At 36.1% G+C, this 16,286-nt stretch overlaps 1 protein-coding gene across 1 annotated transcript in view; it reads left to right on the top strand.

Moving 5' to 3' along the window:
• Positions 1-16,286, top strand: part of LAMA2 (laminin subunit alpha 2) — a 588,138-nt gene that overhangs the window by 360,476 nt on the left and 211,376 nt on the right. The window contains exons 20-21 of the mRNA XM_024759015.1: positions 1,231-1,358; positions 11,258-11,344. Coding sequence (XP_024614783.1) covers positions 1,231-1,358; positions 11,258-11,344 — 215 coding nt within the window. The remainder of the gene's footprint in view (positions 1-1,230; positions 1,359-11,257; positions 11,345-16,286) is intronic.

The following is a 16,286-nucleotide window of genomic DNA, read 5'->3' as shown; positions in this document are numbered from 1 at the left end:
ATTTTGGCTATTAGCCATTTCCTCTACCTACTTAGTTATTGATGATAAAATTAAAGGTTTTGCACTCCAAGCTCTGATGAATTCTTTGGAAATGAGAAAAAAATAGCATTTTATATGCTTGTAAAATTAAAAATGTATTTCAGTCATAATAAATCCATATCGTATGATAGGTAATAGGCATTAGATACATTTTATTGTATCATTGGAGACTGAAGAAGTTATGTTTACATGATGCCAAAACATCATTAAAACTTATCAGTGCTTTATAGACATTTTCACTTGTTGATTATCTGATTGCTCACCTTTAACAGTCTTGATCAATTTTGTGAACACAAAGTGGGTTTATGAATATACTTTAATTAATATGAAGAAATCAAGGTATAAATTATTTTGATTTTTCATTTTTGAAAAGAACATGGTTTCAAAAAATACTAATTAACAGAAAAATACCATTTCAATTTTTTAAAAAAGTGTTTATGTGTAACTGATTCACTTTGTTATAAAGCAGATACTGACACACCATTGTAAAGCAATTATACTCTAATAAAGATGATAAAAATAATAAAAAAATAAAAAGTAAAAAACAATGTGTGAGGGAAATTGTTATGTGCCTTGTGGTTTTATTATTTATTGGTATACATTTTTAATTTTTCAATATTCTCATTTTTAAATTATGAGTGAAGCAAGGCCCTCGCAGCTGTAATACATTAGTGCATTGTCCACATCATCAGAGCCTACTGAGGTCCTAATTAATCTCTGATGTAAAAGGCCATAGTGTCAGAGGTTTTGTAGGATTAGCCATAGTTCTCATTAAATCAGCAGTTTAAGCTGAACAATTGATTTTTACCTAAATCAGGTACAATTTCCATTAAACATATATTATTAAGACTTTATAACTATACACACACACACACACTCACGATCACTTGTATTTCCTTAAAAAAAAACAACAAAGAAAAAAAGGAAATACTATTTGCATAATGAAAAATATTTAAAATGAATTTCAGTCATCTTTTTGTAAGTATGCATATGCTGAAACTAGTGTGTAGTTTATAAGCTAGATATTAAATGAACTTTCAGTGCTCTTTCCCAGCTGTAAAATTGACCATTTAATGTGGAAAATTATTCTTTCTGGCGGGGAATAGACTAATGATTCTGTAGATCTATTTTTGGTAACATGTTGATGCTTGAGACCGAAATAATAAACTCTGATGTGCATTTCTTCCTCAGAACTGTAAGGATCACACTGGTGGCCTATATTGCAATAAATGTCTTCCTGGTTTCTATGGTGATCCTACTAAAGGAACCTCTGATGACTGTCAGCCCTGTGCCTGTCCACTCAATATCCCATCCAATAAGTGAGTAACAGACTTAACCTCTCTCATGAGCTGGGAATCCAGTTCTGCAAGTGCATTTTTGATATAGAATTTACCCTTTCTCTTGTCACACATAAAAAAATAATAGATTTATGCATGAATTTCTCAAGAAGATACTGTGAGGTTTTCTAAATATAAAACATTTAAAGTTATGGCTATTTATTCTGCAGATTTTTTTAGTATTTTAGCTCTAGTTTGGGGGATTTAATATCTAAGAGACAGAACTCAAATAGATTTTCTAAACCAACTCCAAAGAACAGAAGACATATATTATACAAACATAGACATGTGCCCACAGGCAAGCACTTGCACGCGCACACACACACACACACACACACACACACATCTTCATACTGTAATAAAAAGACTACTAATATAAATGCTGCTCATTTGGGTCCCAGTCACACAATATTTGTAACTCTTAGGCAAGTCATAAACCCCTCAAAAAGGTAAAATAAGAAATCAGTTAGTTGACCTTTAAGCACCAGTTCTGTCCCTTAGCGCACGGTTTATCATATTATGTATATATATATATATGTTTATCTTATTGAAATAATTATAATGGTATTATATGATAAATTATATAAATATTGAAATATGGGTAATAATTTGCATCTTATTTTACATAAACTATATCTTGAAAAAGTTTAATGCAAACTTCATACAAGTTTTCTAGTCATCCAGGTTTCTTTCTGTCTTTTTTTAAAATTTTCTGTTTGTTCACCTAAAATAATAACCTTTTGTAACAGACTTTGATTTTTGTTTGTTTTTGTTTTGCTTTATCAGTTTTTATTGGAATATAGTTGCTTTACAATGCTGTATCGGTTTCCTACTGTACAACAAAGTGAATCAGTCATACATACACATATGTCTACTCTTTTTTAGATTTCCTTCCCATTTAGGTCACCACAGAACACTGAGTAGAGTTCCCTGTGCTATATAGCAGGTTCTCATTAGTTATCTATTTTATACATAGTAGTGTATATATGTCAATCCCAATCTCCCAATTCATCACCCTCCCTTCCCCCCTTGGTAACCATAAGTTTGTTCTCTACATCTGTGACTCTGTTTCACCTTTGCAAATAAATTCATCTATACCATTTTTCTAGATTCCACATATAAGCGATATTATATGATTCTTGTTTTTCTCCTTCTGTACCACACTTTTAAAAGTATATATTTTGTCTGCTCTTCCTTTTACCTTTTAGGGGAACACTGTATTTCAGCTGCTCTAATTCACTTTCCCCTTAGAGCAGCCATCCCTTAAGCAAATATGTAAGCAAGACCCTGAAACCAAAAATGTTTTTTATTTTAATGGGGCATATTATGTTGAACAATAATCAACACTTTTTACTAGTAAAAATTATAAACTATAGTTTTAAATCAAAGAAATTATAAAAATTTTTCTTAAAGGCAAGCTTAGTGCTTAATAAAATTCATATTATTTTAGGTACTTTCCACCTGTTTCTAAATGCTGTATTAATGCTTGCAGAGGAAAAGTTTTTAATGACTTTTAATGAAATCTGTCAGTTACAGTTTTTTAATGTGAAGCTGTTATCAAGTTGGTCATACTCTGAGGTCTTACCCAAGATATTCCTAATGGAAATGGTCTTTTGTTACTAGAGTCCATAAATACTACAAGCTAAAGACTTTTAGAATAATTCTGTCACTAAATTTAAAGGTCCCCATAGGAACTATGCTTCCTATACTTCATCTCACATGAAATCCTTGTCCTCTTTCCTGACAACCTTCCTCCCTCAGAATTTTCCATCTTAGTCACTGGAAAAGAAGAGAAAGAACAAAGATTTAATGAAAGCAGCCTACTACATTCTAGGCATAGGCTCAAGCACTATATTTGGCATTATTTTACCTTCAAAAACTATTCAATAAGTGGGTCTTATTTTATAGATTAAGAAAAGAGTTTCCGAGTGGGAAAAGAGCATTATAGTGCCAATTCTCAGAGAATTCCTTGATTTAAATGCTGAGTTTCATACTTTCTAACTGTGTGACTCTGGGAAAGTTACTTAAACTCTCTGTGCCTCAATTCTCTTGTCATTAGTTGTGATAATAGGACCCTCTCATAGGGTTCTTGTGAGAATTATGTAAATTAAAATACACAAAGCACCTAAAACAATGATTGAACATGGTGAGCCTTATTTTGCTCAGAGTCATAAAATATTAAAGTATCAGAGTTGGAATTTTAAGTTTAAAGTCCAATGTGCTTTCCATTCCTCTACAGTTTTACATTGAGGGCTTCTTTAAAAATCACACTGCATTTTAAGTGATAGCATTAAGAGACTTAAATGGCAAATGGGGTAACTATATATTAGTGATCAGAACATTTTCAGAATTTAGGGCATGAGCCTGAGTGCTTACAAAACTGAAGATCCTTTGGTAACCAGGGATGTCAGAGAAGAGGAAGAAGGCAAAAGGAAATCTGGAAAATAATGAATATATTGGTCATAACGTGACACAAACCTTGCTCTCTGGTGTACTTGTGAAGGGTCAGATCAAGCAATGGAGAACCTACTCACTCACGTAGCTGAATGGAATTCTCCAGAACCATCCAACGTATACAAAACTTTCACTGAGGTGAGGAAAACAAAGGGATAGCATCTAGCCACTCATCTACATTGCACTCCTTCTCAGCCAAAATGTCAATGGCATTAGCACAGCTGTCAATTGTGCTGACCATTCATAGTACCATGGGAATCCTAGCCTAATATATTTGCAGAATTATGTAATTTAGTGAATATGTAGACCTTATGAATTTATCTTCAAATTAGACCAACTGATTACCAATTACTATAAATGCAGAAGAGCCATTAGGGAGAGAACTTTGCTTGGGTAATTATAAGCATTCATGACCCATTCTTCTTTGTTTACTGTGCCTCTACTTTAAAATGGATTCTAATTGTGTTCCTGAAAGGAGAAAGTCAGCAAGCGTTACAATACCATCCGTCAGTGCTAAAAAGGATTGAGGTCCCAGTGTCCAGTGATAAAATGTTCTTTAGTATTGTATTACAGTTCGGTATATTATGCAGATCTTGATTCTTTAAAATAAAGACAACTCAATAATAACAATGTAAGTTACACCAAATATTTAAAGATTCTTAATTTCAGGTGCTTTCATTTACATTAAATAATTATTAAATTATTAAGTAATAATTTTAACTTTAGAATTGGCAATAGAGGGCAAAAACCAATTTTAAATGCTAGCTTTAAATGTGACATTTTTACCGGGAATTATACCCAGTATCTTGTAATAACCTATAATGGAATATAATCTATAAAAAACCTGAATCACTGTGCTGTACACCTGAAACTAACAATATTGTAAATCAACTATACTTCAATAAAAAAGTGGCATTTTTCTAAGTAGAAAGAGGGAAGAGTGATGATCCACTTTGTTTAAAAATTTGTTTTCAGAGGTATTAGGTCTTTTAAATTTAACACACTTTGAAAATTAACATAGTTAAGCTGCACAATAGTGATGAGAAAAATTCATTTTAATCTAATAACCTGAATTTTTAATTCACTAAATAATGGGGATACTTAATGACTTAGAGAAACTCCCCTTTTAAAAAAGTTTTTAAAAAGTCATTACACTTATAATCTGAGTTAGAAACTATGAGGAATAACTTGACTAGTTACATATTATTCAGAAGATGGGATTTGAATGTTCATAAGTTATTCAGAAAAAAAAATTCAACTAAAGGTTGCTGCAACCTTCATCTAGAATTGTAAGGCTTAGTGATAGTTTTGCCTTGGTGATTTATCTATTTAATCCCCAGTCATAAATCTTATAGGTCATAAGCATTTTGGCTCCAAATTTCTTAGATAATATTGCAAAATAAATCAAATGTGCAGGGAGATAGAGATAGATCAGTATAATTATTATGATGTATGAATACAGACAAGCATATAATATTTAAATTATATATAAATATATATATATATATCACTTCATCAACTATTTACAGTGTCCACTGTTTGCTTAGCCATCTCACGTTGGTGATGTATATATTCTAGCTATAGATTGTAACTAGGTAGTGAAATTTATCTCTAGAGAATAATAATGTAATTATCATTACATTATGTAATAATGCAAATAAAGATGTAAATATTTCAAATGTTTATATTAATTAATTTCTGGCATCACACAGCTTATAGATTAAATATGATATGAAAGAGACACACGATTGTCTGCCCTTGAACACTTAGGATGTGTTTGAATAAATAATATTATTGAAATCATTGTAGATTTTCATCAGTAATATAAAAAAATTGGAGATAATCTTGGCACAAAGCTGAACAGAGAGTAGGCTCTTAATAAGTTCTGTCTACTAATATCATTGTGAATACTACTTCTTTGTGCACATCAGAAATGCTAAACTTTAAATTTGTGAAAGGATGGACCACTTCTAGAGCTGACTTTTGGACTCACTCAAGGGGCCACATTGAATTGTTGTTAACATTAGTACTTATAACAGAGAAATATAAATATTCTAAGACAAAATTTAAATTTAAGGACCTGTTCATTTCAACAACTTTAAAAATTTTAGAGTGTAGGTATTTTAGAGCACTTTCCCACATATAGTTTTATGTACACACAGGTGATTATCGTGTATCTTACTAGTCCCATATACCAGAGGGAAAACTAAACTCCAGAGAAATTAAGTTCCTGGATCGTGATCATACAGCTTGCTTGTGGCAGAACCAATATTAGAACCCGTATATTCTGATTCACCTCTCTGTGCTTCTTCCAATGGCACTATAGAAATAGAAACAATTACAGAGACATTGAAGAGAAGGAAAAAAAAAATTTAATAGGACTTAATGTTAGACAAACTATGAATGTCCATTGTAAAAAATGACTCTAGTGTTTGGCAACAGCTATGCTAACTCAAATGTAAGGAGCTAGATGGATGAAAAACTGCAGGTTTAATTACTTAATTTATTGTGGCACTATGCTAAGTATTTGCTTTCGTAATTTATCAGCATGAAGGCTTTACTCAGATCATACTCCTATTTTGCTAAATGAGAAACTCATGTTTAGAGAAACACAGAAAATAACCCAATTCTAATTACAAAATCCAATTATGGACATTACATCAGATTTCACATTATTTAAAGATAATTAAAGAAATATGTTTGCTAAATGGGTCTCCTGAGAATAAAGAGAACAGATATCACAGAACTGAAAGAAGAAAAAAATTATGGAGAAATTTCAAAAATTCATGTGATCCAAACCACAGTCATGAAGTAAGATGAGTTTGCCCTTCATTTTTCTCCTCTTTCTCTCAGTCCTCTACTCCTTTAGCAGTTATTCGTGGACAGTCACACCATCTTAGCCCTAGCTTCCTTACTCACCGACACTTTGCAGCATCTTATCCCTTCTGGTCTGTCTTCCCCTGCCCAAGTGTTCCAGGTAACAATTAGCTAAAAGGAGTCCTGCTCTCCTATTTTATATGCAAACGTAGAACATGTCCTGATTGTCTAACCCCTAATGATGGAAAATTTATGCCAGTGATGAGAATATTCATTATTTCCTGTCACATCACAGAAACCAAGAGGCAATTCAGTTCCCTCTTGCATTGTCTGTGAGAAAGTTCAAAGCCATATGATCTGCCACTATCCATATGATCTGCCACTATCCAATGAACATATTGTACAATATATACATATACACATATATACGCCTTTTTTACAATACACATTCTGCACTCTAAATATACCCCTGATTTTATCTTATTTTTTAGTTTTTTTCTCTTTAATCGTATTGTATCATTTTATCTTAATGTACATATTTTGATAGGTAAGATTAAATGCATTCTGCAACAAAGCTAATTTTATCTGTATTTATACATTCACATACCTAAATACATCCACATATGCTCACATACATATTCATTTGTATGTACATATATACACTTACTTATAAATATAAAAATTTACATTCAGCCATTTAAAAAGACTGTTTCTATGTGTAGTTCCTTACTGTTTATTCCAGCAATAGCTTCTCTTCCTCCCCCTGTTTGTGGAAAAAGCCTGCTATTCTTGATCTCTTGTGTCTTCTGTGGCATGGAGTGGATAATCCAGGAAGCCGAATATTGCCTCTGCTGGTGTAGAGCGAGCCAACTAGAGTTAGATGACATAATCTTGGAATCACTTGAAGTCAACAAAGATCTTACAGTTCCCTCTTTCTATCACAGAACAGTTAGCTTCCTGTATTTGCCAAAATCAGTGTCAAGTTGCTGCATTTGCCAATCCGAATTCTATAGACATTTTTTGTTGTACATGTTTATTTCTCATTCTAATTTCATGTTTGTATTTGACTACCATCTTCTCCATACTTATAACTGCAGTTACAGCAGTAAGGGAGTGAACCCTTAGTTTATGTTGTTTAAGGAGTATTGAAGCACAAATACAAATATATTTTATGAGGTGCTTTTATTTAGACTCATCATGTCAAATAGTTATATTACTAGAAGTTTCAATTGACTTAATTCTGAATACTGGATGGTTATAGGGAAAAGAGAGCATCAAGTTAGAAATCAAAAGTTTTGGATCCCTCGCTAAATTCTCCTGGAAATTAGCATATGACTTTGAGCAAGAAAAATTATGCCCGCCCCCACCAGCTCATAGGATTTTGTGAAAATGTGATAGAATTATTCATAAAAGCACTCTAAAAATGTAAAGAGCTAGTCAAATCTGATATATTGTTATTGCTTAATTTTTTTCTGAAAAAGCATTGATTTCTGTCAGTGAGTGTGTTTTATTTTACTTCTGTCAGCCTTAACTGAGGCATGAGTATATTCAAGAATTTGTAATCTATTTTATAAATAGTTTTAAAGTGTCAGAAGCCTTATCAAGAACCTTTGACATGACTTGTGGTAAACTAATTTAGGATCAGTAAACAATTGGTATGGTTTTCTTTCAATCATTGTAGTCCCACATGGGTGGGAAACCTAGGGCTTCTAGTTAAGAGTCACTTTCTCTGTAGATGATGAGGTAGTTAAAGAATGCCAGTTTTAAAAGAAAACATACGTGCATTCCAGAGGTTTGTCAAAATCCAGTCCTCCGTTTTATGTCTGAAAACAATAGCAAATCACGGCATGAGGAGGAAAAAACAATCGTTTCTTTCCATTTTTACGTGTGCCTCTCCTCCTCACTGCAGTCATACTCCTGCCAAGAAAATCACCCTTGGTGAGCTCCCTTTGGGTCATGGGTGGCAAGCCACAGGCTGCTCTCTGAAAGATGAGTCCCCTCTCACAGACCATAGGCTGGGTGTAACTTGCTTCTGCTCTCGTGGCAGCCACCAGAACCCCTTAACGTGAAATTTTTTATCTGAGTAAGATTTGTGAACTCAAGATATGCCAGACCAGGCTTTTCCCCCACTTACCTCACCAGATTCATTTAGATGTTCCGCTGAGTTGAAATTTTTTAAGTGATAGAACTACTTGGTTCTAATAGCTTGCTACTATCAAAAAATAAAAATTATTAAATCTTTAAAAACAAACAACCCAAACAAAAAATGGGCAGAAGACCTAAATAGACGTTTCTCCAAAGAAGACATACAGATGGTCAATAGGCACATGAAAAGAGGCTCAACATCGCTAACTATTAGAGTAATGTAAATCAAAACCACAATGAGGTATCACCTCACACGGGTCAGAACGACTATCATCAAAAAGTGTACAAATAATAAATGCTGGAGAGGGTACACTGTTGGTGGGAATCTAAATTAGTGCATCCACTATGGAAAACAGTATGGAGGTTCCTTACAACACTAAAAATAGAGCTACCATGAGATCCAGCAATCCCACTCTTGGGCATATATCCAGAAAAGATGAAAACTCTTAATTGGAAAAGATATATGCACCCCAATGTTCATAGCAGCACTGTTTACAATAGCCAAGACATAGAAACAACCCAAGTGCCCATCAGTAGAAGACTGTTTAAGAAAATGTGGTATATATATAAACAGAATATTACTCAGTCACAAAAAGAATAAGATAATGTCATTTGCAGGAACATGAATGGACCTAGAGAATATACTAAGTGAAGTAAGTCAGACAAATAATATATGCTATCACTTATATGTGGAAGCCAAAAAATAATACAAATGAATCTGTATACAGTAGAGGTCCCCAACATCCGGGCCATGTACCAGTAGTGGTCCACGGCCTGTTAGGGACCAGGCCACACAGCAGGAGGTGAGCAGCGAGGGAAGCTTCATCTGCCGCTCCCCATTGCTTGCATTACCACCTGAACTATTCCCTCCGCCACCGGTCCATAGAAAAATTGTCTTCCACGAAATTGGTCCCTGGTGCCAAAAAGGGTGGGGATCGCTGATATACAGAACAGAAACAGACTCACAGACATGTTTGTTTGTTCGGTAACAAACTTACGGTTACCGAAGGGGAAAGGGAGTGGGAGAGGGATAAACTAGGAATACGGGATTAACAGATACAAACTACTATACATAAAATAGGTAAGCGACAAGGATTTACTAAATAACACAGGAAACTCTATTCAATATGTTGTAATAACCTATCATGGAAAATAATTTTTTAAAAAATATATATATATAAAACTGAATCACTTGCTGTGCACCTAAGACTAACACAATCTTGTAAATCAACTATACTTCAGTTAAAAATAAATAAATAAAAGAATTATTAACTATTTACAGGACTACTATGAGTTAAGCCAAAGGGAGATTATTTTAAAAAATAGTACGCACGATCGGATCTGCACAAAAGTTAAGAAAGTATTCCAAAGTCATACAAGTGTCAGGAGCAAAATGAGCTCAGTGTTTAATTTGTAGTTCTCTCTTTAATTCATTTAGCCATCAAGCAAACCTCTACTGAATTGTCCTGTCATATATAATAGGAAATAAATCTATTTAGGGAAAACATAGTGAGAGAAAGAGTAGTTGGGGGCATTTCCTTTGAAAACGGCAGAGGAGCAGAGGTCACAGAATTCAAAACAGTTGATGGCTCTTCAGAGAGCCATTGTGTCCCTTCTGAGGTAACGGTCCGTGCGTGAAGGCTGTCTCTCACAAGGCAAAGAAGTATGGCCAGAGTCGCACAGGTTGCTGAAGGCTAAAGCTAGCACGTAATTACTCTGCTAGCTCCTGACTTGGTGTTCAACTCCGTGACTTCAGACACCCAGGATGGAAATATGTACAAAGAGAGAGGTAAACTTTGGAACATGCCAGAAGATATGAAATGGCAAGGTTGTTTTGGTTTGTTTCATTTTGTCATAAATTTAGGCAGAATATGCATGCTTGATCTCATCTGAAAGCTTTTCTGAGGGTTCTGTCTGTGTAAACCGTGTAACCCTGAGTACACATGGGCAGCAGCCTGCACACACACACACATCCACACCCATGACAGAAGTACTGGACAGAGGAACCCCATCACCGCCACCACCACTACCACAGCTTCCACTACCACATACTGAGTTTTCCAAAATCTCTAACAGATTTCTCTGGATTGCTTCAAATTCATCAGGATTTGGCTAGAGAGAAAGTATGTGAGACTGTATTTTTCCAGGCCCAGGGAATCCCTCAAGAGCAGCTATACAGTCCCACTTGTTACTGATGATCAGGGACCCAGAACAGTCAAAAATCAGTTAATAGCATGTCACAGGGATACTATTTTCCGTTGGACTGTGTTCACATCTGCAGAAATAGCAATGTCATTTTATCCTGGATTGGCCAGATCCTACTCTCCGTCTGTGAGACGAGAATGACTAGCCTGTACCCTTTTGTCACAGCAACATTGGAAGAAGAGAAATGAAAATATGCTGCTAATGACTTTGTGTATATGCTTCTTCCTTGTCGCCGTTGTTTCCCAATGACATCAACATAGCTTTAGCCCGACGTGCCATTTGGACCGAAATCTTGGCTTGATCTGTGATGAATGCCCTGTCGGGTACACAGGACCACACTGTGAGAGGTAAGCACATACTACACTGTCTTTCAATGTGATTTCCACCTTGGGAGTTATAAAAACCACAGGCATTATCATCCTTCTCACTATCCCAGAAAAGCCGCCACACTCAGGTGAAATAAAGTTTCTCACCACACTTGTCAAACAAATGCGGTATATTTTTATAGTTTATTTTTTCTCTAGAAATTGCTCTATAAATCTCCATTCACTCAGAGAGTGTTTGATTAATGTTTTAATTTTAAAGGTTAAGCATTAACCTGCAATCTTTCTAGAAAGTATTGTTCAAGTGGAAAGTCATGCACTTTAAGATTTATCTTACTGTCTACGTTGGCAACATTTATTTTTCATAATTAGCTTTTTGTCCTTAAAATGTAGCTTAAATGTGTAGTTCATAGTTCAGCAAGTGGTCCATAATTTACCTTAAATATATTTGAAAATCGAAACAAAATGTAATTTATTATCATGATTTATATTCTCATCTAATTACTTCTAAGCCAGTATTTTAATTCCCGTTGATTTTACTAGGTTGTTTTGCAGTGGAGCCAGGGATATTATTTTATGTAATTTGTGTGATTATTTTTCCTCCTAAAATCTTTTGGAGGAAAAGGTTCTTCTGTATTTCAGTCTCACTGAAAATGGTACAAAATTCTCCCATAATGTCATTGGCAAACACAACAGCATCTTCTGGGTGTAGCACTGAAAATAGTCCCTTTTGTTTCCATCACTAGAAGGTGGGTGGGGGTCAAGGTAGGGGGAGAGGCAGAGAAAGTAACCTGCTTTCACCCAGCATCACCAAGGCTAACACCACAGAGGGCTATTTCTGCCTATCCTTTCCTGTCCCCTTGGCAGCCATCAGCCCTATTTCAACAAGGCTGTATAAAGTTAATGAAGGAAGAGCCAATCACCCAGAGAGAATTTAGCCAGCAGCTAGCAGTCTGTGGACACAGTGCCAGTGACAGCTCCTAGCCGCAGCAAGTACTGTTTGTGAGTATGGCAGCATCTGTAAATTAGTAATGGAGGAACAGAACTGAAATAAGGAGGGTTTATTTGCAGTTGAGAAACTAGAAGTCTCTGATTGTGGTTTTTTTTTAAAAAGGAGGACACATGCATATTACTTACTGTAATAGGAGAACATATCATTGCCAAGACAGATTTACATCAAATGCCTAATCCCTCTGGCTCACTACAGGCAACCTTTTTTTTTAGCAACTGGAAAATGACAGCTGCTCTGTGGCCATTAAATCCATTTATCTAGGTGGACTTAGTTTCTGATGTATTTATACCGCTTTGCTCCATGATATGTATTTTCTGTATACGTTAGACAATGGTTTCTGAACCATCTACAATTTAAAATCCTACATTTTATTTAAGAAACATTTGTTTGGCAACTACCATGTGCTGTGCATGGGGCTAGACATAGGCTATAAACAGATGTATCCTACCATCCTTGCCCTCAAGCAGCTCACATTTTTAGTGTGGGTGAGAATATTTGAACATATTCTGGAGAACATTCTGGTCTGAATAATAAAATTCACCTAGGAAAGGAATACCTGACAGAAAGGATGATTTCCTGTCTAAAACCTTTATTAATCTGATCAAAAAGAAGAGAGAAACATGCATCAAATGGCATATCTTACCTCTAATTCAAGTTTTTCAGTCAAAAGTAACTTTAATCCATTATTATATGGAAGATGTGATATTATATTTTTCTAGCCAGAATACGGATTAGGATTTTACAGGAATACTTAGAGTCTATCATTTCTCTGTGTTTGTAGGAGCTAAGAAGTCCATTAGATGGATCCAAAATATTAGGAGAAACATTTTTGGGGATGTGCAGGCTGAAGTAGACCGGGGTGTGAGGGAGAATAAGGGTCAGGGAAGGAAGGAGATACGGGTTGTACTGAAAATCCTGTAATCAAAACTATTCTGTGAGTGATTGGTGTAATCAGTTATGCATATCATCTACACAAAATCAGCATTGAAAAACTGAAGCTGTGTTTTCCAAGTTATAGATGTTCTTGGAATAGAGTTCTATGATCACTTACATTTGGGAAGCATCTATTAGCATGTGAGAGGTTCTGACCAGTCCCGGAGTGAAAAAAATCTCTTCAATTTGTTTAACTCATCATTTTCTAATCTTACGTGACCATAAATCCCCTACTTTTATTTTATAGCAAGAATGCATCTCAGACTCAGATAGACGGGAATTATAACTTTATATTTTTATCTCAGTTTAATTTCTACTTTGAGATCAAATTCTTTCTATGTAGGAGCTGTGAGGGCTTGGACACATAATCTCAGTACACTTTAAACTTACCCAGTGTTATATGTCAATTATGTTCCAGTTTTTTAAATTTTTTCTCTTCTCCCCACTTTCCACCTCTAGCTTTGGTTAGAACCAAAGTTCTAACAAGCTTACTTATAGTACCAAGAGCCTTGAATGCTGGAATGAGTGTGTGTGTGTGTGTGTGTGTGTGTGTGTGTGTGTGTGACTGTTTTGGGTAGTGCACATATAGTAGGGCCAACCTGTTCTGAGTAATTCATCCAAATGCATTTCTGCTGACCTCTTCCTGTTTCCTGTCCTGATTACCTTTGCCCTCAGGTCTAATAACTCTCCCCACTACTGTCCTACCACTCGTGGGCACACAGGACACATACTGCTATCTTCTTTCCAAACTGGGATCCACCAACATGCCTACTCTCATCATTTCTCCTCCATCTGCCTTTCTAACTCCATCCCATTTCCTGTTTGGGGATGAATTGCAGGAGGAGGTGCCACATTCATAGAAATGGTGACCTTTAAAGCCAAAGTCCAAAAGATCCCTATGTTTCTGCTTTCCTTCCTGTCAGATCCCTTAACTCAGTCAAACAGCACAGATGGTCTTGCTGCTTAAATTGAGGGAATGGAGAAAAATTGTGAACAAGAGGACGGCAAAACAAGATATGACAAAATATGGACTGATAGTCTGTCACACATAGGACACTGGTTACAGTTTTCAGAAACTTTTGCTTGGGGCCAAAGCACTCATACCTTGAGATAGTACTGCTTTCCTCTGACTAGGGACTGTTTTAAACAAAATGAAAAGAAGAGAACCAGGGGTGAGGGAACTGGGTATTCTTCATGGCACTTTGCTAAGATTCTAAGATTTTATTATCTGGACAAGAAGAGAAAAATATAGAAAAACAAGGAGACAGTATTTTGAAGGGCAAAAAGGGATGAGTGCCGGAGCATCAAGTGAAATTAAAAAGAACATGGAGAAAAAAAAAGTGAGCTAAATGCTGATGACATCTGCTCTACTGGGTACTAAGCTACTTTCTGAATAAGTTTGCAGCCTCAGCAACATATCACACTTCATGGAGACAGACATTTTAAGAGACTGTGACAAGTTCATCCAATGAGACCCATAGGACCACAAGAAACTTAATGAGCTATGTGGACCCCTTAAACCCTGTCCCCTCCTGATCTGGGCAGTTTTTTATGTCCTCCCTAAGTAAGGAGAGAGAAGTCAAAGTTAACTTTAATTTCTCAATTGCCACAGAGAATGCAGAAGGTATTTGAATTCAATTGCTTTGTATTTGGAAAATTTACCTACAGTTTTATCCACATGCTTTATATTCAGTGTCAGAGAAGCCCCTTTTTGTTTTTCTTATTTCAATTCCAAAATCCAATTTAGATATTCTCTGCTTCAGAAACGTCTTGACTCTGAACCAAGTCTAACTGTCATCTGATCACTATCATGGTGAGAATTTCTACTCATGGCTGAGTCTCCTTGAGCCCTGAGTCCTGTATGCAGAGCATGGGGTTACAGAAATTAGAGGTGAGAGACAGTTATGCTTGCTCAGTAGTGCCATTAGGAAAATTGTGACTGGAAGTGAGATTTCAAAAGGCTGCTCATCTGTGGTTGTGCCGTGTGTATACTGCGCCAAAGTACTCAGCCAAGGGGGAGACTGGGGGCTCGAATCCAGTGTGCCCTCTTCTTGCCAATACACTAGCTGTGCTGTGCTTGGGTGCCCAGCCACGTCTAGTCTTCTGTTCATTTTTCTGCATCTGCCCAGAGAGAATCTTTTTTCTTGATTTGCCGAAAGGCACCGTATATGCAGGCACACTTCCTCAGTCTTCAGCTGATTCAGTCAAGTGGGAGGTAGTAAGAATGCAGTGCGGTTCCACAACCATTCCCATTGAAACTCCAGCCACCCTCCCCTGTGCCTTTGCCAATACTGCTTCCTCTGCCTGGAAGACTGCAGCCCTTCCCCCACCTCTGCCTGAGACCAACTCTGCTATGCTCTTAAAATTCAGCTCTGTCATCCTGAAAGGGTCCTTGATGAATCCTAGTTCGAGTTGGTTGCCCTTTTCTATACTTCTTTAACAGTATTTGCATATCTCTAATAGTTAGTTACTGCTACATTTTTAACTATAGATGACCCTAGAAAAACATGGGAGTTAGGGGCACCGACCCCTGTGCGGTTGAAAACAGTTGGCCCTCTGTATCCACAGTGTGGTATCCGCACAGTGAACCAACCTCGGACCACGTAGTACTATAGTACTTACTGACAAACATCTGTGTAGAAGTGGACTCACGCAGTTCAAACCCATGTTGTTCAAGGTTTAACTCTATATCTTTCTTCTCCATGGACTGTAGTATAAAGGCTGTTCCTTATTTGTATTAGTATCATGTGCTCAGGAGATGTTTAAGGAAGAGTGGGAGGGGAAAAAAAGCAAGAGCTTTTCTAACTTGCTTAGAGACTGAAGCACTGTTTTCAGTCTATAGGTGGGAAGAACGTAGACCAAAGATTTTAGCCAAAAGTTGTTGAAAAATGATGGAGCAGAATGAAATAAAGTCTCACCAATTTCCTTTCTTCTTTTCATTGTTGTTTCTCTCCACTGCCATTTCCTCTCTCTCTCTCTCTCCCCCTCCCTCCCTCCCTCCCTCCCTCCCTCTCACTCTTA

The sequence above is a fragment of the Neophocaena asiaeorientalis genome, unplaced genomic scaffold (assembly GCF_003031525.2).
Source record: "Neophocaena asiaeorientalis asiaeorientalis breed wild unplaced genomic scaffold, Neophocaena_asiaeorientalis_V1.1 scaffold5, whole genome shotgun sequence".
Lineage (NCBI taxonomy): Eukaryota > Metazoa > Chordata > Mammalia > Artiodactyla > Phocoenidae > Neophocaena > Neophocaena asiaeorientalis.
The sequence above is the reverse complement of the archived record's forward strand: the minus strand, read 5'-3'. Positions and strand labels throughout refer to the sequence as shown.